This window comes from Gavia stellata, chromosome 5 (assembly GCF_030936135.1).
Source record: "Gavia stellata isolate bGavSte3 chromosome 5, bGavSte3.hap2, whole genome shotgun sequence".
Classification (NCBI taxonomy): Eukaryota; Metazoa; Chordata; class Aves; order Gaviiformes; family Gaviidae; genus Gavia; species Gavia stellata.
Genome location: NC_082598.1, coordinates 60,629,812 through 60,651,927, shown reverse-complemented (window position 1 = coordinate 60,651,927; position 22,116 = coordinate 60,629,812). Strand labels below are relative to the sequence as shown.

General features: G+C 47.9%; 1 protein-coding gene across 3 annotated transcripts in view; it reads right to left on the bottom strand.

The window, feature by feature from the left end:
- The window catches only part of EPHA5 (EPH receptor A5), a 200,857-nt gene that overhangs the window by 64,504 nt on the left and 114,237 nt on the right, over positions 1-22,116 (bottom strand). For all 3 annotated transcript variants that reach the window (XM_059817456.1, XM_059817457.1, XM_059817458.1), the window contains exon 5: positions 20,259-20,594. In XM_059817456.1, the coding sequence (XP_059673439.1) occupies positions 20,259-20,594 (336 nt within the window). The remainder of the gene's footprint in view (positions 1-20,258; positions 20,595-22,116) is intronic.

The window sequence follows — 22,116 nt, the reverse complement described above, 5'->3', positions numbered from 1 at the left end:
AGCGGCTAGTCACACAAAACGATGGCACTGGGATAAAAGCATCGGACCAGAGGAAAGAACACTTTGCTTTCCGGCTCTGCCAGAGACTCGTAGCACAACCATGGGCAAGTCACTTCATCTTTCCCTGCTGTAATCTGTGCAACGAAGATAATGATAATTCCTTTATCTATTTCGACTTGAGGGGCAGGAACTAACTATTCAGATGCTGCCAGCACAATCTTTGCTTTGGCCTGCAGGCACTGCTGTAAGGCAAATAAAGAAAAGAAGGAATACCTGCAAGCATTACTCCTGGCAGCCGGCTTCTTCTATTTAAATCACAAGCAACTTAGAGACACCACGCCAAGCTCAAACACGGAACAAAATCCCTACATGAGTGACAAAAAGGAAAATCATGGGGAAATTTGTGGTAAAGCCTTATTTTCATAATTTAATAACTCTCTCCAACTTCTGTTTCCAAGCAGAAGCACCAGTTGTGCGCTTAAAGGCGAGCGCTGTGTAAAATTGCTTTGCTGAGGCGAAACCGCAGAGATCGCGACCGAGCAACACAAAGCCCGGGATGAACATCAGTGTTTTCAATGGGATAAATGCAGCTGCGTCTGAAAGCATGGCTCTTGACTCTTCCGCCCTGCAGAGGCATTACCTTCCTGCAGGAAGCAAATACAGACTCTCTGCTGACAAAATACAGCAGGCTTTTCCAGTCCAGTTGGTTTCTGAAGGTGTTGAAAAGGATATAGAGACAAACTCAAGAATACTCCAGAACACTTTGGACATGAAAACCCAATTTACAGACTGTACAGGGTCTCTCTAGCCCAATTTTTCCCCTCTACTGCTGACAGGGTATGTCCTAAGCACTTGCCTACTCAGCTGGGTCACCACAGGCTCTGGAGGTTGGGGCAACACCATGGGAACAGGAAAACAGCCCGAACATCCGAGGGTGGGATTGCCATCCAGAAGGTAAATGGTCCCAACAGAGATTTCAGATGTTTTAAATTGTAGCTGCACATGCAATGCATAAGTAGACACGTCTTTAGCGTCTCCTCAGCGTCAGAACTATGGTCAAACAGGTTTCTGTCTGCGACACGCTGCTTAACGCAATCTACACTGGTTGGTGGCTGGTCCTCCCGAGATAGTCTGTTTCACTGCTTTGTGGCTATGACTGATCAAAAATTAGGTGAGATACATGCACACAGGATAGCAGAGCGGGAATTTTCTGCCTTTTTGGCTTGCATTTCCAGTAGTGCAGCTCTCTGAAGCATCGGGGAGAAAAACGTGCCGCAAATCCACATTTTAGATCCATCCCCCTCCTGGCCGTGAAACAAAAACAGTGGCTTCACTATTCCTAGGTATGGCTAGGAAGAGGCTTATAGGAATCAAGCAACTTACTGCTTCAGAGAAAGCATTTGTGAAGCTGCACTCTCAAATATATCTTGAGGCTCTGGTGATGTTGTCTCATCCAGCATTCCCAAACCTCATTATAGAAAGACGGAGGCGAGACAAGTCTCACTGCATCCAGCATGTCTTTTGGTTCACGACCACTGTAACAGGTTACGGATCTGTTTTTGGCAAGTTCTCCTTATACTGATCACTCACCTCCTCTCAGCTTTGTAACTGCTAGAAGAGAAAAGGGGATTTCAACATGATCGGTCACTGGGGGTTCCTCCTTCAGAGGAGTTTCTTGGCTGTCTTCTCCAACTTGGACCAGTGGATGTCTTGGACAGACCTAAGCAAATTCTCTACCCCTTCCAAATCTCTCACCTTCATCTTTATTCAGGGTGCGGACTAGACCACCCAAACGTTTAGTGAGGAAATAAAATACGTATATGCACGTCTCCATACACGCAGTACATAAAACACTTCCCTGTTTGGTATTACCCTGCACGTTTATGACTCTCCCTTGACCAACCTTCATGCTGCAAGTGCTCACCTCATCCAGCAGCTGGCTGAAATTGCGCCTTGAAGATGGCTAAGAGTAGTCCAACAAGGCAGGTGACAGGAGGCGGTGGCTACTAGAGCTTACTGCACAAATATTAGCTGCTCACAGGCATTTGACTGCATCCTTCACAGGTCTGTGATGCTGTTAGCTCCCACTTGCTCTTGGAAAAAAGCAGTTTACAGCACCACTGAGGGCCACCCACCCAGTACAGGTGGGAGTTCATTAAGCTTTCCATTCAGACAACGACTTGAGTCATCCACAGGGATGGCATCTCGAGATCAGACGTGTACAACAGTTTGTCTGCACGGGGCCAGGCTCAAGCTACTTAGACTGAAGAGCCAGAAATTGAACCCTACAGGTTTCTCCGCTATTTTATTTCCCAGGACGCTGCCTATCAGGATGACTTTTCTCTCCTTAAATGCGCCCTGCATAAATGTGAGATGATAACAGTAAGTGGTATTAAAAACGTGAATGATAAATGCTATGCATCAGGCAGAATGATTAAATAACTAAGTGTAGATTCTGGGGTATATTTGCTTCTCCGCCTTCTGACATAATAATTGATCACCTCTCATCTGTGGCAGAAACAAAACAGAGATTACCTCCTCTCAAACAATTCAGCTTCTATTCTCCTTTGTTTACCCCCGCCCCATGCAAGGGGAAAGCCCATGAACTAGCTCTAACTGTTTTTAATTCGGCGATATTGAAAACAGGATCCTAGCAATGCACGTAATTGATCCCGTTTTTACAGGACTGCCTTCCAAGGAGTAGCAAAGGTGAAGCATCCGCGTTATCAAGGTCACTGCAGTGAATGCAAGAATAACAAAGACTTGGGTTTGCATCAGGATTTAATTACAGTGAAATATTCAAATGTTGCTAGACTCCCCCCCCAAAAATGAGAAGTACTCCAAGAGAGCTACACACAATTAAGCAGGCTTAACAAAAAGAGCAATATTTAAAACGGTTTAGTTAAAACTCCAGTACAAATTTGTACGCTCCAGTGCACAAATACACTGGACTCAACCAGAATGCGTTTTATGCTCATTTAACTTGAATTCGCAAATTTATAGGCAGCAGGTAAACCGAGATAATAAATGTTAAATCAATATCCCTAGATTTTAAGGCCAGAGAGATAATTTAGCCCTCCCACAAAACACCACTGAGTTTTCATCTTCCTTTAAATCAATAACGATTCACCCCTGGGGGCAGATTACCAAACTTCACCATGCAGTCACTGGCTGGAGTATCGCCCATCCTGCCCTGGGTCCTTAATTACAAAACCACATTTATTTCTAATAGTGATGTCTGCTTGGGTAAAGGAAGGGCACGATTTGAAAAAGGGGGCAAACTTGGTTAAAAAAAAAAAAAGAACATTTTAAGACATAATTTTGTTCTAGAAATGAGTACTGAAGACAAAAAGTGTCAAAAAAAAAATCAATTTAACAGTTACTTCCCGAGAACCTGAAAAACAAAATAGAAAAGGACACTTTTAAATATAGATATACACACATGCACGCTTCCATGAGTCATCCAGAAAAAAAAATATCAAGAAAAGCCTCAAGTAAGGATGTATGCTTCAGGTGTGCCTTTTAAAGTTGAACGTCCCTTGAAGACTGTCAGTGGATTTCCAAGCAATTTGGCAACATTTATCAGTCTATAAAAATTATAAAAACAGCCCTGATTTTAAAAAGCCTGAAGATACTGAACTATCACATCTGAGCAATGCGAACTGTCCACGTGCGGTTTTAGACTATATAGCACTACAGTGTACAGAATTCAGCTCCGTCGACTACCCTCCCATGGGCCTTTTTCTACCAGTGATGAATGCATCTGAGAAAAGTGGAAATACATTTTTTTTTTCAGCGTTATCATCCATTCAAAATGTTACATAGCTAAGAAAAAATTAAAAAAAACCCCTCCCATCCAGTCGTACAGCTGCCAAGCAACTGCTTGCAGAGACATCTATTACTTCACGCGGTACACAATCACTTTATTTATTGTACTCCAACCAAAATTACTCAAGCCATTAATGCCTGTCTAACTTCTTGTGCATCGCTCTGATAAGAACTTTGTATTACTTACTCCTTTCTCCCGCTAAATGAAAGGCATGCTGACCGCGTAGGCACGCCTTACCTTGTATCTCAAGAAAGACACGGCTATCACCCTTGCGTGGTTTCCAGTGGCCGCTTAGTCTTGTATCTGCTGCATAAATACGGACCCCGAGTTCCCGCTGCCATCGCTGGGGTGCCGCTCATTTTAAAGCTGCTGGAGCGAGCTGTGGTCTCTTTTGTTTATTCTGAGGCTATGGCCTTTAAAGCCTGGATGTGACATTTAAAAGGGCCATTAAATGCCATATCCTCTCTCGACCATGAATCTTGTCTAACGCAGCGGTATATTATAATCTCAGTGATCTAATTCTCCAGATCATCTCTTTACTGACAAGACCCAGGATGATCCCTGTGATAAAGCTCTGGGAACTCAAAAAATATCTCAGTCACCGACCCAGTAATAAATCTGATGCTCTCCGCTTCATCTTTTCCTCAGTAAGGCATGTCAAATCACATACTACGACTATATACTAAATGTCCTGGGCAAAAGGATTTTCAGAAAAATGGGGGGGAAAAAAAGCAGTTCTGCAAGACACTGCATTGTTAAAAGAAGGAAAATCAAAATGATTGTACTTTCATGCACCAGAGAATCTTGCTTTTTTGACAGCCTGGGGAAAAATTTATGTTTAGAGCCAAATTTTCTAGAGCCCAAACAGAAACACAAGCAGCAGCTGTGAAGACATCCGGAGGAAAAAGTGGGAAGATGAAATCTACCTGAGATACAAGGCCATAGCTTGCATTCATCTACATGAGAGACTACTTGCCAACTTCATCAGAAGTAGCTTCCATACAACTAAGACAAGAATTTGATCCACTAAGGGAAGGGGAAACGTAATATATCCCTCCAGGTATTGAATCAGCCAAAGCAATGGATGAAACAGAAGACCACTTGGACCTACGGCCAGCTGCAGATTAACACAGAAAAAAATTTTCCTCTTCCATCTTGGAAGAGATCCTGTCTATGGTCTTGTACCGTTCAGCAGTCCTCATCAGGAAGGACTCAGATGTCCACCAGGATTCAATCCCTAAGCCCGTACCGCTGCGTGGTGCCACCAGACCCTGCTGACTCTCGGTCTCTTGCCGGCCCCGCTGCTGAACTGTTGGGTGACCTTGGGAAAAAATCACTTCACTCTGTCTTGCAGCCTGTAAAACGTGAGGGAGGGAGGTTCGCGCCCCTCGCAAAGCACCGCGAGGTTCACAGTTAACACGTTCTGCCGAAGCGCGTACCACCTCGTCTTTGGCGGTAGCTTTAGGCCTGTGGCTGAAACAATCTCTTCTCCCCCAAGATCCTCCTTGTCCATCCCTTCCCAAACACATTTCATTGAAGAGCCCTGAGTGCTGCTGAGCTGCTAATGACAATCTTTTATTGAAAAAAGATTCCCTTGGCAAGTTGTTCCTCTCTTACTCCTAGCCACAATTTCCAGTCTTGCGTATGCCCGTAATAAGCTGCTTCTACCTATACTCTGATGGGCTGACAAGAAAACACGCTTAATCCCCAACACCAATTTTCTCACTTAAGGCTGCAGAGCCCCGTGCCTGTGACGCGGGGCTGGGGTTATTCCATAGCCAAGTCTCTTCCCAGCATCTCCCATGGGTCCAGGCTTCTCTCCTCCCACGCTGGCACGCAGAAACACCCCGCGCAACAGAGCTCAAATGGAGATGAACACTACTCCCTCCTGGCCCTTCCCAAGTCTTTCCTCTTTTATATGGGTGTTTAAAACAGGCAGCGTTGAATACTTCAGCCAGCAGCCGGGAAACCTCTGGAAATGCATAAATATATCAGGGATCCACGATGTTATTGCAGCAGGGCTACGGGAAACATCTGGTGCCTCGCTGAGCGCTCTCCTACCACTTGACGGTGCAACCGCTCGGAAGACGGGTGCGTCTCTCTGACAACCTCTTAAATCTCCTAAACTAAATTAATCTGTATGCAGCATACAGCAAAGCTACAGATACTTCCTAACGGTCTGAAGTGCCAGCTCCCATGATAAATATATGAATCCTACGTGCAATTATGCCTGTTTCTTAATAGCATTAAGATGGCTGCAAGATACTAATTACCAAGTAAGAACTTGGTAATTATACTCCATCATACCTTACTCCTGACATAACTACTTTTAAATAAACAAGGATTTTGGTTTCGGCAGCACCAAAGAAAAGGGAGTCTTCATCGCTCTCTACAGTTACCTGAAAGGGGGTTGTGGGGAGGTGGGTGTTGGTCTCTTCTCCCAAGTGACAAGTGATAGGACGAGAGGAAATGGCCTCAAGTTGCACCAGGGGAGGTTCAGGCTGGATATTAGGAAAAATTTCTTCACTGAGAGAGTGATGAAGCATTGGAACAGGCTGCCCAGGGAGGTGGTGGAGTCACCATCCTTGGAGGTGTTCAAAAAACGTGTAGACGTGGCATTGCGGGACATGGTTTAGTGGGCATGGTGGGGTTGGGTTGATGGTTGGACTTGATGATCTTACAGGTCTTTTCCAACCTTTGTGATTCTGTGATTCTGTGATTCTCCTTTGATCCATTTCAACTTTCCAAGTGTGATCATGGAACTACAGAAGAGCAAAAATTCCCATTCGCTGAATGAAGCAATGCCAGGGCTTCACGGCAGCCATTTCACCGCTATTACAAAACGTTGTTAGCCCTTTTATTAATCAGTGGGAGGAATGATGTTATCTGAAATGAAAGCAATCTCACCAGCCAACTCCTGCTGTTCCCCAGTCAGAATTTCAGTATTTGTCATGAACCGTTTGCAGGCTTACCTTTCCTTTAATTAACAATACCGCAAGATCCAAGGTATTCCCCGTGCCTAACCCTGATGTCATTAGACAAAACACATCTCTTACCTGCATCGCCTGCAGAGATACTGGCAAACAGCTTACACCACGAGTAAAGAGTACAGAAAAGCTTCTTTCTGAGACACGTGAGAGGGATGCAACGTCAGAGGTGTGCCAAAGCCTCTCACACACGGAGGTACTGTCCTTGCAGTGAAGTAAACAGCAAAGTCCCTGGCTGACTACAGCGAGAAGAGAATTAAGCCAGTGCTGAGCAATTTATACATCTCCCCTTTCAGCGTTACCTCCTGACATTAAAATAAACAGACATCATGGTCATCTGGGTAAGAAGCCGGTTAGGCGGGATTGTAACACGGATAATGGGAACCCAACGCAGACCGTTCTACGATTCTAAGCGTAGGAACCTGCAGCATTAAACATAACGTGAAAGGATGCTCTAATGATAGCGATATTTTTCTACTGTTCATGTGAGCCCAGAGACAAATGTTGCGATCTGTCTCTGTCTGCCTTTTCTGGAGTGCTGTTTTACGACACAGTTAATGATTTGGCAAAAAAAAAAGTAATAGCCTTGTACCGCAGCAATTGCAAATGATCTTTGCCTTCCATCTTGAAAGATGAGTAACGGAGGCCTGTGTTTGACCCCTTTATGAGCATTTTGCTTGTGATGGCGGGGGGGGAAGGAAGGCTGGAATAAACACCTAAAAATAGAAGTGTGCAAATGATGCCGTGATGTACAGCTACCTTGTTTACCATTATCCTTAGCCATAGATTTATCACCGTGCTCTTAACACATGCTGTACATCTTTTCTTTCCTCTTTTTTTTTTCCCTTCCCTTCTAATTGGAACTCAGTCTGTGAAATGTAATTAAAGCTCTCATAAATACTGCCAGCGAGCGCACCTTTTTTCTTCCAAGTAACTCCTAACATCTTCGAGAAGACCTCATCAACCCCTGATAGAATATAGACTAATGTATCTTCTCACACACCCCGCTCAGGATGGGGAAGTCAATCTTCCCACCTTCCACATAATTAAAGTCACCCACATTATGTGCTTTTCCTTCGCCACTCCCTCCCCTTCTCCGACACACGTATCGCCCTGTCATCAGCTCCTTTCCTTTCATCTGATTTATTCCGTTTCTAATCGCTGAACAAAATGCAGCGCTTTCGAGAAGAGCTGGAGCAGTTCTAGGCACGGCTCGGCACCGGGTTTCCTTTTTCTTCCCTCCTCCCGTGTTATGTTAACAGAAAGCGCTTTTAACTCTCCTTTAAGAGGGATTATTTCCTACAATCTAAAGAGTTTATTCATGCCCGCGAGTGAAAAAAAATACCCTCTTCCATTCAGGGTAAATGACTGAGATGTTAACAATGAAATTCAATGGTACTTCAAAGACTCCTTTGGGCCTTAAAGGTTGTGTAGGGCTGCCCGGGGACCGAACGAAGCCCAGTTAACCAAACAGGTGCCTTCATTCGGTCTGTGAAGAATAGCTGCTGCTTCTCTCGGAGAGAAAAACACTCCCGGATTCAGCCACACGGCAGCTATAAAAACGTCTGACTCAAGGCATCACCGAAGTTTTCAAGTACCCACCTGGCGAAGGGAGAAGGTGGCTGCTGTGCGTGCCGGAGCACTGCTCCACATGTGGCACCGGATCTCTCCTGATACGGAAAAGGGCATAGACCTTCCAGGGTCCAATGGCTTAGGAGCCACGTGCGTGCCCTGTCCCCGTAAGTACGTCCTTACTTCTATGAGGCAGACTAGCTGGAGCAGGAGACATGGAGGCAGGAGACTTGACAGACCCAAACTTCAGATATTTGGATATTCTCCCATCAAACCACCGGCGCAGCCCCTCGGGCACCTGCCTGGGGCTCAGCCACGGGGACTGGGGAGCAGAGGGCTGCGTGACCCCGGACCGCAGCGTCCCGGGAGAGGACAGCCTGACACAGCCCTGCGCGGGCAGATGCTGTCTCACGATCCAGGTTCAAAAGTTAAGAGAGGCAGAGAAACGGGAGGAGCTGCTGAAATCTTTGCTAAGCTCTCAAGAGGATAAACAAAGTGTCAGTGTCTTTAGCACTTCATTACTGCTACCGCTTGATTTTGTTAAGTGCTTTTTTTGGACCCTCATCAGTGAATAGTTGCCAAGCCACTCTAAATACTATTACTGCCAAAGGCCAAATAAAACCCAACGTATTTACTGAAGAGGTAGCAATTGCTCTCCTGCTGGATAGAAAGTCAAAAGGATCGGGATTTGAGTTACATTTAATCGCCTGAGCACCGGAATTTGCGACCACTTGGAATGGACACTGTCACATTATTAACAGCTCTGTTTTCAGCCGACATAGCACAGTTCACCAACCAAATGTATCGCAGACAATACCTTGCACTCAGCTGGACTTGGATCAAAGATTGTCTTTCCTGACTGACGGTGTAAAAGTGGGAAGAAGGGAACTGTCACTGTTGCAATTAAGATTTGGGAACAAACAGAACCCACGCCACGCTCTTTCCCAAGCTATTCAGCATACTTTAGCTCACTAAACGCTTCGGATAAACATACTGTTGACTGACATTTCTATTTCTCATGCTGCAATGAAATTGAAACCACAGTAATACTGCAACCAATTCAGAAAAAAAAAGAACCCAACCCCAAAACCCAACAACCCACCCTCCGGCCCATCTCCGGTGGACTCTGACCAGCCTCTCTTATCTGCTCGTAAAGTCAGTTTGGCAAACAGGCGAGGAAACATCTCCAGTGCGGCTCAGGGCTCCAGCCCTACGGGGAAGGCTCAGCGGGGGCAGAGGAGCAGCAAGAAGAGTCCCAGCCCTGGTGTGTACCCTCTAGCCGGTCACACTGCACCTCTGTGCCTCAGTTTCCCCATCAACAAGCCAGATGCCTGAAAAACCTCCCTGATGAAAGGCAGTGCCTAAGTTGTAGGCAATGAAATAGCCATTTACTGATATTAGGCACCCCTTCCAATGATGCTGTATCCAGCAGGTCTGGATACAAGAAAGCTGAGCCAACTTGCATTTATTTACTGAATTCATTTGCATAATGACCATGTATTTCCCTTCCATATTTTGTCCTAAACAAAGAACCGGACACTGTACAGGCTGAATTTAAAATAGCAGTCATCTTTCATTGACTGATATCAGAAGATCCAGGAACAGTGTGAGGCCACGACAGATGCAAATTGCTGTTTTGAGTGCAATACTTATCAACTACCTGACTACTTTACGGCGATCTGTTTTGGTTTATAGAGATGTTCTGCAGGGGTTGCAAATAGCACTCGAAGCCCTGCAAGGCTATCTGACTCTGGCAGAAGTCCCCCTCGAAGCCTCAGCCAACACGTAGCGGAGGGTTTGGTGCATCACCCCTGCGGAAAGCACAGGGCATTTCGTCCTTCAAGCACACCCAGCTTTGCCAGTTGCAGTCGGCAATTTTGGAAAAGGTGGAGATGGGTCTGTGCCCTCATGTGCATCCTTGCCCAGTCATCCTCCAGCTCCTTTCCATCTCCTTGCAGGGACCGACTCGCACCTGGTACAAAGAGATGTACAATAAATTAAATAACCCAGTCGTTTCTGCAGCGATAGCCTTCCAGTTTACTGAACTGGGTGAGAGCACCTCTCTGTGGAAACTGTCCTTGCACAGCCAGGCGTTTAGAGGCTCACGCCGTAAGCCTCCGGTAAGGTCAGCGAGCGATTTCACACTCTTGGTGCCACCCCTCAGGAGAACGAGGCAGAGCCACGGAGCTGCGTGGTTTAATGATCCAAGGCAGAAACCCATCGCGGGGAAGGCAGAGCCCTGGGGATGACGGGATAACGGTGCGGCGCAGATCAGCCCTCTGCGATACGCCATGCTAATGCTGAACTGTGTGAAAGACACCTCAGGAAACAGCACAATTAATAAACTACTTGGCTCAGCACCGCTTTCTCTCCTTGGATTGAGGCAGATTACAGCAAGTTGGGAAGAAGCTATGAAGGAATTGCAGACAGGGTCCCGTAAACCCTTGCAAACCGAAGGAGGGAGGGCAAGCCCAGTATTCTGCTTTTACCTGATCCAACATTGCTTCCTTCCATCTCATTTAGGGGCACAGAGCAAAGATGCACAAGTTTTGCACAGCAGGATGCAGAAGCACGGTGGGCAATTGCGATGTGTACTCCCGGACAGGCTGCGAGCGGCTGCCGGTGCCATCCGCTGGCGTTTTCCACCCAATCCTGCAAATTCGTTTTTGAGGCATCTTCGCTTCTCTCTGCCAAGGGCCCTGCAGAGCTAAGGGGTGGGGAGCAAACAGCCCCTTCTCCCACTTGACTCACCCACCATCCCCGAACAAAACCCACAGGGCGGATTTTGCCAAACGCGTAACAGGGTTTGCAAATTTTTCCATCCATTTCCACGGAGCAGCGCTCTCTCCAAGGCTTGCCCAAGCTGTAGGGGATCCGGCCGGCATGCTCGGCACCTCTCAGCACAGAGCAACGCATCGCCCCGGCTTGCTGCATTGCAGCGGAAAAACCCTGGTCCAGCGCCGCCGTAGCCAGTGGGTGTCCTGCAACGATTTGCACAGGGCCTTTTGATCAGACCCTGTATTCTTAAAAATTATCAAGCCCGAAGAAGCAGGCAAATAAATAAATAATAACGCTTCCCTTCTGGTGATTTCTATTGTACTGATCTAGCCAGAAATCCCATTAGTTACTCGCTTTGATGAGGACTGTTCCTCCAGGACCGGGAGATGCAGAATGCATTCCACCACGCCAGCAAACGAGCACATATGAAGAGCATTTTAATTAAAGCCTTCCAGCTCTCGAGCTTTTTGTAGTATTTGCATGTAGCTGAACTTTGGCCCTGCCGCTGCGGAAGACATACAGTTTATTGCTGGGCTGTCTGTCACCTCGGCGCTGCTCTTGGCTCTGCAGGTAGAGCTCTCCAGTCGCGTGTGTCCCCCCCGGCCCCCAGCGCGGAGAGGAGGGGCAATAAGCTGGGATAAAGCACTAGCCAGCCCTATTACTGCTGTTACATTAACCCTTTGCGAGAAATACAAGTGCCAGAAGTAGCATTTCAGACGTCTTTCGAGGAACGAGCAAAGGGTTTGCCGTGCACTGTAAGAGCAACCACAGTAGAAGATGTGGAAAAACCTTCCAAGCCTCGCCGAAACACGCCTCTCCAATAACAAGCAACTCAAGGGGGAAAAGCGTTTCAGCCTGATACTGGAAAATACTAATTGGGAACCTGTAATTCATGCACGTTGCGAGCTGGAGCTCAGTTTGGCTACAGCAAAATCCTTCCCGAGACGCAGAGGCCAGGCTGCTCCAGGTGAATCAGCAACCGAGAGGCAAAAATCTGGCCGAATGAACAAATAAATAGATAAATTACAAACTGCGTATTAAGGAGAGGTCGGGCTCAAGGCAAAAGAAAGCAGGGAGGAGGAAAATAGGGTCAGAAAACTGTCAGCTGGCCATGCAGCACAGAGAGCCACCCCCTTTGAACGTGGGTCCGGCTAGCACGCCACTTGGTACCAGGGCAGCAAGACTGAAAGGCATCTGAACCATGTGCGCTTTGCAAAGCTGTCACAGATATCCACGTAAAACAAGGGTGGGTAACCTCCGTCTTCCGCCCGGCGTGTGTCCTGCCTGTTCGTCCACGCACCAACGCGTACACGCTGCCGCGTCGTACTTACATCTTCCTGCTTGCTCATATCCGTCTTACCAGCACGATAGTTGCACGGGAAAGCAGAAACGCCCCGTGAAGTCGCTATAGCCTGAGCGGTGTTTCTATAGCACAGCTCGCTCGACGCACGATTACTGAAATGCAAATGTTTCAAACTACTCTGGCTCCCCCACCATTGTATTTAACTTTTTTTGGGAGATTACTATGAAGATCTTACTTGGTACAGTAAAGAAGCCACAGCCAGAGAGCAAGCGGGACGTTTATTAAATGCCTCTGAGTCCCCTGCTATTTCTCTAACAGCACTGGAGGTATTTTTATGTTCTTTTTTGGCTATTTTTGAGTCCTGGTGTCTTAAAAGCACTTTCAGAAGTATCATCTATGCAGAGCGTTAAAAATACAAAACTCCTTTTAATGCTAAAATCAGAGAAATAACATATCAGACAAAGGAATTATCAGCCTGCAGACTGAGACTAAAGAGCTGAATAGGGTTTTATTAGCAATAAAATTCAGAAGCTGCATTCATGGAAAAAAAATAAATCTATACACTGATGTAATCTGGGCAGTGAAACCATTTTAGATGCTTTACTTCTGCTCTCTGCCAAGTACTGTGCTCAGCACAATACAAAGAGAACTCCTTGGCCCCGAAGACTGTGTTTTAAGGTGATTAGAATTAGATTAATATAAGATTACTTGGCAATCCTTTAAAAATATGCCAGCAAAATGGGAAATAAAATTTTAAACCAGCACAATCACTCTTGCAACGTAACATCAGCGGTGCTCTGCAAAAACACAAGTTTCTTACAGCTCTGACCTTGCGAAGCTCTCACCAGACCTGACTGCAGCACAGCCTGCGCTGGGCTTTTCGGAAAATCTCAGTATTTGCTCCTCATACACCTCTAAAAAAAAATCTAGACGTGGGCTGCCCAGGCTCTGCTACCTCACCCCAAGCCTGGGGTTACGTTGCTGGCGGTGATCCCAGCAGCTCCGGGACGTAAGGCAGGAATGGGCGTCCGTCCCGCCGGCTGCGGCTCCTGGAGCTGGGTGTTGTGGGCAGCTCTTGCTCCATCGTCCCCAGCTGCATGGCAGCACCCGGGTGCAGTCCGGGGACGAACCTTCCCCAGGTGGAACCGGGCATTTGCTTTTCGTAAGCTCAGGCACCTGCCACACAAGTAGCGTGCTTTGAAGGAGACTAATGGCTTTACTATAAAGATATTTCTCTCGCTGCCACTGGGAGATGGTAAAACCTGCAGCCTACCGCACGACACGCGATGGATGCCGCCGGCTGAATCTCACCACGAGAACTTCAGCGCCTTTCTCGTTCCCTTTCTTAGGAGGAGGGGGGCTGGGGATGATTATTTCTTACCGTTTTTATTTTCACCTATAAGTAAGATGTTTTAATTTCATGTCCAAATTGAAAGGTCTGTCTGCAGATGCAGGAAAACGCTTTTTATTCCATCTTTTAATGTCCCTGTATATCAACAACGGGGTTGTCTAATATACTTCAGGAACAAAAATGACCTCTAACTAAAAGTCATATTGAAAGTTTGGGGATTTTTTTTTCCTATTCCCAAGAATTCTTTCAATATTCACACATGGATTTCTAACACTCCAAGTACAATAAAAAGACTTATAACAAACTATGAAAAAGTAGCAATTACGGACTGGGGAGTTATAAATAAAACTATAAAATATTCAGCTGATCCATAATTCATTTGGTAGCAGACACCCAGCCATCTGGGCTGGGGTGAACCCACGACTCTGGAACAGGACGGCGGATGAAGATTCTGCATTCAGAATAAACGCGGCCATCACAAAAAAGAATTCAAACAATAAACCTTTTGTGCAGCATTGGCTTTTAGGTTTTACTTTGCTCTGCCAGCATGCTTGTTTTTTAACTGCCTACAATTGCATTCTCTGATGACGTGTGACCACACTTCAAAAATAAAGCACAATACTTCTTGAAGCTGACTACCAGCATATGCACGGGACTTCGCAAATGAAATTATTCTCTCCTCCTGCCTGAACCCTCACCGGCAGCTCCATCCTTATTTTCGCATCTCCCTGGACACGAAGGGTGTTCAGAGCCAGCAGAAGGATCCTGCCGCAGGGCGCAGCCGTGCTGCCGCACGCTACCGTGCAGGGCGCACCCGGGTTTAAATGGAGACCGTGGTCTTGGATGCAGTACCAGTTTACCTCTACTTATTAAAATACCCCTGTATTGGCCCATCCTGGTAGGGAAGATTACACTTTGCTTTTAAGAGTACATCGTTCTAGGTTAAACGCTGCGATACCGGTGTTAATGCGCTGGAAGCTAGTGCGGCATCTCTGAATGACAGTGCTTTCCAAATAGATAGGCAATTGCAAGCCTGAAACCTTCTATTTATGCCGCTAATAGCTCCTCTCTGACCAACGTGTATCTAAAGCACAGCTTAAACTATCAGACATACCAAATTCATATAGGATTGCCTGCAGCTGCTAAAATTGTCTCGGAGTTCATAAAATGATGAGACAAATTCATGGGAGAAAAATCCATTAAGGGCTATAAAGCACAAAGAGGTTGTCCCGCGAGGTTGGAGAGCGCTCTAAGGAAGCGTCGGTACGTGTCTGCCTCGTGCTCGTACCCCTTCTATGGTATCCGCTACTGAGCATTGCTGGGAAGATGATGCAGCTCAGTGGATCAAGTACTGTTACAACGGACGGTTACAGGCAAGCCCTGCTCACCAGCCTGGCTGTGGAAAGGGAGTTTTCCAAAAATAAGCATCTTCTTAAGCTTTCGCAGGCCCCAGGTCAGCAGTTCTGGTTGCAAAGTAGAGCTGCAAATCCAGTCTTGCTTCTCGTGCGAGATGCATGCAACATGCTGCACCTGCTGGAGCATCCTCTTGGGAATTTTTTGTTATTCCTAAAGAAAATAAGCAAGCTGCCCCCCTCCCCAAACCAAACAAGCCTGTGAGACTTGAAAGTTGCAAGCACCAGACCCTGAACCTTACAGGACTTGCACCGGTCCATTCCCAAAGGCAATCTCTGAAAACATGCTTCCCCACACAGCCATCTTCTTGCTTCATTTTCGGATGTTTTCTTCCCAGAGGCTGTGCGGGGCTGCAGTTTATCGGTTTCAAGAGCATGCAGCTGCTCACATAAGACTGCAACAAGCTCTACGTTGCAGGTTTCCCTTTCCAAATTGCCCTTGGCTGCTTTTCAAAGACTGGTACGTCCCGAGTGCTAAGGAAATCACCTTCTCCCTTGCTCCCCACCACCGCAGCATCCCAACCTGCACAATCAGAGCGAGGATCACGGCTCTCAGCCCACCTCCCTGCTCCAAGAGCTTTCCAGCTGCTCCAAGAGTCTAGTGGTTTTTTTGGTCAAGCAAGAACGTAGCCATGCCTCCCAGGCAGCAGTACGGGTTGCCAGGTCCTGTCCTCCAACACCTTCGCTTAAATAGCGTTGCTGCACCACAGGATGCAACTTTTATCTCTAGTTTGGCCTCAGGCATGCAGACCCCTTGGGGCATTAGACACGTTAACTCCTCCTCTGTTAGCAAGCACGTCCGGATCTTTCTTCCCCTGTTCCCCCCAAAAGGCTCGACAATATCATACAGGTCACAGAAGGGGATTGAACGCCGGCTTCCGACTTTTCCAACAAAAAACAGGCGGGGGGGCTTATCTGAAAACACACACAGAGAAGGTCTTTAAGTGTAAAGGAGTCCGTGGCATTTGGGATGTCAGCAGGAGAACCGCCCCACTCTCACACCCCCCACCTCCAGGCCAGCTCCGTGCCTGAAGCCATGCCCAGCATGGGAGATGCTGGAAACGAAAAGCAAAGAAAATTGCTCAGCTGTTTAGGCTGGCTTAAAGTGAATACTCTTGGCAGGTTTTAAGCCTAGCAAGGTCTTAAACTTTGCGCCTTCCCGGTGTGCTCCTACGATGATGCAACGGTTGCGCAGGCAACCATGAATCACAACCGCTTGCTCCCTACGGACCCATTACGAGACACACGTCTCCGACCAAGACCTCATGGTAGGTGCTTTCTGTATACGGGGCAGATAAGGCAAAAGACCTCAAGGGAGATGCACATCTCTGTCTAGAGTGACAGCGTTACTTAATCATCCAGCTTGGTGAAATCGCTGAGAAAAAGCAAACTTCAATATTAGCGGCACACTCAGACTGCTCTCTGGAAACGGTCTAAAAAGGGGCATTAGGTGGCAGTTTCAAAAATATGAAAACCTGAGCAAAACCACGAACAAGACAAGGATGGCTAACTCAATCCTATCGTTGCCACTTATGAATTATTCACTGGGCTCCAGCCCACGTGCACGAGGCACACTTTTTAATGCGCTGTGAGAGTGCATTACAGATGGTTCCCTGCCATCTGTGCTGGGAAGTCCCTTGGGCACATATTTTGCAGCAATCCCATAGGGGACAACCATGCTTTGGCCAACCCACGTGCCTACGAAGGGAATAAGGTCCTCTGTTTGCCCGCAGCAGCTCTAGGGTAGTCACGATGGAGGCCAGCGCACTTTCCACCTCCCCTGACTTGTGGCATTGCTCACCCTTTCTAGATACATGTTTTCCACCAGAAAACATCTGCAAAATCCCACAGACACAACAAAGGTATGGGGATTGCAAGAGGGTGACAGGGGAACTAGTCCTGTATCCAGAGCCTAAGGCCACTGCGTTCCGCGTGGACCGGTCCCATCCCAAGGACCGTCAGGTCCCCCGGGACTGGGGGAGCAGAAGCATGCTGGGGTCCCCAGCTGAGATTAGCTGATCTGCCTCCTCTTGTACACAAAACATTACTGTTTCCTTGCTGTACTTCCAAATCCGATTTCAAAAGTTCAGAGGAAAATTACATCAGTCTGAAAATTCCAGACTGATTGCCAGTGCCAATTTTTTCTCATTATTTTAAACTGGGGAGAGAGGAAGGGGGACAAACTGTTTTGGAGAAAAACATATTTTTTTGAGGAAGCAATCCCTTCGAGAACCCAAACCAGAGGTAGTTTCTGCTGCCAAAAGCTCCCATGCCCAGAAGAGGTGGCGCGCCCAGCACCCCGCTGCCTGCACATTCTCTGCAGTCCCGAAATTAGCATGGTCTTTTCGGGATGGACAAAAGCCAAACCAACAAAACAGACCCTGGCATTTCTCTGCAGTGCTGGGTTAGTGAATACCTGCCAGCGGGACTCCAGCAGCCAGACCTAGCCCACAGCACGCAATTTTTTCATTTTCCGCAGCCAGCAGTTCTTGTAGCAGGATTTCTCCTACTGCTGCGGTTGGCCTCGTGTCACTGCCTTTAGTGACTCAACTTCGTTACACCAGCCTTCAAGAAAATACAATCATACCATCAGAAAACCTGTGCGAGGGAAAGGATGAGGTGCCGGAGCTGCATCTCCTGGAGGTAATTTCAGGGGGAAGATGAGTGGGCTGAGGCTCCCTGAAGCTCCATGCGCCCTGCCTGCTCTTATTTGAGAGAGGACAGCTGAAGGTGAGGCTTTTTCGGAGATACCCAACATCTTTGGGCATGGCCAGGCATGGACCGCTCCACCTGCACACCTCCACTACTTCCCTCAAAGGACATTTTTTGGAGGCACCTTAAGAAGACAGATACCCATTCTCCATGCTTGGCAGCTAGTCTGATTGGCAAGGTCCCCTTCTACAGCCGCTTCATTTCTGGCACAGACAAACCGATGACTACCCCGGGAGTGCCGAAGAAGCACATTACTGGGAAGAACGTTTGATGCTACAGCTCCAGCAGACAGGCTTGGTTCTCCTCCGGAATGAGTGGTGGGACCAGCCAGAGAGACAACAAAATACAGTCACCACTCCTTGCTTTGGAGAGGAGTTTGATTCAACCTCCTGTTGAATCAAACGAGAGAGCACACAGATGCGATTTCAAGACCACACAGTGAATTAAATGCCTTGATCCATTAGTATTTCCCTTGATCGCGGCTCCACCAGGGTAAACAGCGAGGCTGAACCAGGAGCTACACTCACCCACTTGTCCTTAGCATGAGCCACGTTCATCACGGACCTCCCATCTCCTATAACGGACCTTTCAATAGAAGGCTGGAGATGGTAACTGTGCAAGGGGGTTGTTCTTGGCCCGATGCACAGGAAGGCAGCTACGTGGATAAATCCTGCTGAAACTACGGGGAGTTTGGGACATAACTCACAAAACCAGGACCACTTCCTCACAGTCTGCGCTGATCAGCAATGTATCATCTCCTCTCCCGCAGCTACATTTACTGAGGTTTATGTGGATTTAACTCCGCACATCAGGGAAAATCCAATGCCAGCAATGAAATACTAATGCAAACCCCCTAACAGGAAAATATACTCTTTCCAACAACAAAGTTACTGGCAGCAGCTTTCACAATGGGAAAACACTAACCAGCATTAGGACTGTGACACCCACGGATATGCATTAAACATCAACAGGTGTCACACTGCCATCCGCCAACGTTCCTCCGGAAGATTTCCTGCCACATCCATCAGCAGCAACCCCGGCATGCCTTTAGTTCCTCTCCTTGAGATATAACCGAACGATTTGTCCAACACTTCAACAATCCAGTCCAATTACCAGGACAGGTATCTGATGAAGCGCGCGATGCAATCGCACTCTCTTGCTGCTGGCTGCCAAGCCCGCGCACGTACACCTGGTAGCAGGAATGAAATGCAGCCCGGCTCCAGCCAGCATTTTTTCGCTCCGCAGTGAGGATCTGCCAATCTCCGTCTAGCTGTTACGCTGCATACCGCACCGAGTTTCCTGGCTAAGCCTTGTCCGTAAGGAGAAGGCAAGGGGTGGCTTGGGTCATCTGGCAGCACAGTCCTCACGGTCCCAAACGCCACCGGTTCACATTCCTGGAAGGGCTCCGCAGTGGGCAAGTGCCACTGGGGAGCCCCGAATTAAACGGCAGGAAGCAAGCCAGGTAGGCAAGGGGAGACACCCTGAGACACAGAGCACGAGGGACAAGAGAAGAAGGATAGAAAGGTCTCGAGGGCTTACAGAAGCTGTTTCATATGCCTGGTGTGTTGAGAAAAGAGCTGTAATCGTGTTTTTGCCTCCCATCACACCTCCAAATGACAGGGGACAACAGCGACTCCCTGCCTGCGTCCAAGGTGACAGCTCTTTCCAACCGCCGGGCAAAGGAAGGGCCTCAGACAGATCTGAGCCCTGGGCAAAGGAACAAACCAGTCTACACGATCTCTGCCTGTACAGCGCAAAACCAAGAAGGACACAGTATGCAATGACATCTCAGCCCTACCTTGTTGGAGAAACAGTGATAAGGTACCATATCACACCAGCCTGAGTCGTCACTATAGCGTCACAGTGCAGAAGAGGGATTAAATTTCCTGAAGTCACTCAAAACAATTTTCTTAGGGTAACTGTTTGCAAAGTTAGGATGTTTTAACCATCGGCACTTGGAATCGAAATGAATTCTTAGAAATTTCCCTTTCTCAATAGGAGAGGCAACTGTTTTCTTTCTGGCTTAGTGGGTACATACACCAAAATGCAAAGAAGCGGAGGGATCTCCGAGTCGCTTAGTGTAAAAGGAAAAAGCCACAAATCCTAAGTGTCCTGCTGGAAGGAAACATGTTGAAAACCGCAGTAAATATAACCTATGAGACACAACAGCCCCCCACCCACCCCGTATTTGAAGAGGCCACAGTCCAGCCCTCCACGCTGGGGACTTCCACCCATTTCAAAGGGAGGTCTGCACCGGGTCTGACTGGCTCGGGCTCCCACCCCAGCCGTACCCCCAGGTTGAAGATCCACTTACCTGCCTGGTTTGTGGTTACATTTACAGACACAAACTGCCGGGCTCCGGGGTTCTGGTCGGACACTCCATTCACTGCCTCAATTTCAAAGGTATAGTTTGTATGAGCAAGCAGATCCACCATCATGACAGAGGTGTTTTTCAGGCCGGTTTGCTGGGGGAGGTACCTGACATGACCGCCACACGCCTCACACAGACCTGAGTGTGAGTTGCACTTCTTGCATGCAATATAATAAGACACATCTTTCCTTCCACCAGTATCAGCAGGGGGAATCCATTCCAGAAAGACACTAGTCTCGTTAACATTTGAGATGGCACTCCGAGGAGCAGAGGGGGGTCCTGGTTTGTAAAGTGAGAAAAACACATGGTAAAAACAGTATCATCAGTCATCCTGCTCTCTACTACTCTCTAGGCTGAAAAGAGACGCCCCGTTGCTCACGTGCCAAAAAGCGCACGGGGACCATTCGCAGCAGCACCCGAACAACTGGGAAAAGGGGGATTGGTTTTGAGCGCTCCCACCTCACCTCAAGGCTGGGATGCAGCCACCTGCACGGAAGGACAAGACACGGGGCCGGCTCAAACCCAAGAGGAGGAGCACTCCACCCCGGGGCATCGCCTCTGCTGCTCTCCTTGCTCTTCCTGCGAACGGAGCTGCAAATCTTTGCTCTGCCCAAGTCACTGTCGGCTTCACCAGGGACAAGACTCCCCCTCCTCACCCCACTGCCCCTGTGTTACTAGCCCTAGGTCCTAAAAAAAGACAGGCACTGGGGTAGTCGCGCTACTTAGGGACTCAACTCAGACGCCGAATCTTTCCTCTGCGTGCACCCGCCTCTCCCCATCAGCTATTTGGCAAGAGCGAAACCTAAGCTTGGGCATCCAAATCGCACCTAAGTGAGACGCTCCATGTAGCCCAAAGCAGATGGCGATCTACGCAGGCCACTGGAAACGCGGCCGTACTCAACGGCAGCCTTCTTGGTCCCTGCCAAGCTCTAGCACGGTTGGTTAGCCACACCACGCTTGCTTATTTTGCCAAGCCTCCCCGCTCAGGACGCCAGCGTGGCGCTGGCAAGGCTATCCAAGGAGGAACAGCTGCTGCAGAGGGACCAGAGCTCCCGCAAAAGGCGAGCTGTTTTCCTTCGTCCCGCTGGGAAAGGCCACGGCTGGCCAAGCAGAGCCCACCGGGAGACCCCTTCAAGAGTCGCAGAAGGTGCTGCAAGCTTTTTGGTTTTTAACAGGCTTGTGCCGGAGATGAAGGGCAAGCTGCGGATACACCCTGGAGACAATGCGAAAGGAGAAGCAGGAATCTCATGCAAGAGATCCACACGTTATATACTCGGGGAATGCTAATGAACGAGGAAGAAAGGGGAAATTTAGCAAAGCAAGCCGGGATGGATTTTAGTCACGGCACCACCAGAAGCTGTGCGGCAAAGACTGGGATTTTTCCAAGGGAGGTAGAGGAGGGAAGGCAACACGCTCCCCTTCGGTTTGGATGAAGCTGTCAAAACCCGTGAGCAGTTCCTTGAAAAGAGCCCGACAAGTAGCTTCACCAGCTAGAAATCCATACGAATTTAACAGCCTGTCTTAGGCTGTCATCTTCTCATTTTGTTGTGATAATTAAACTCGATTTCGTTATTTAAAACAGGCAGTGTTGCAAAAACGAAATTACCTTCCACACCAGAAGCGTTTTCCTCTATTTCCCTTTCCTATTCCCCTTTTTAAGTCTATAAAATTGGCAACACTGCTAAAACACTGTCACGATTTTGACTCAAGCTGTTCTGAGTCAATCAGAAACTCACTGCCAGAGGAAATAAATAATCCTGATATATTTTTTTTCTTCGGGGGAGAAGCAGTTGAAGACAAA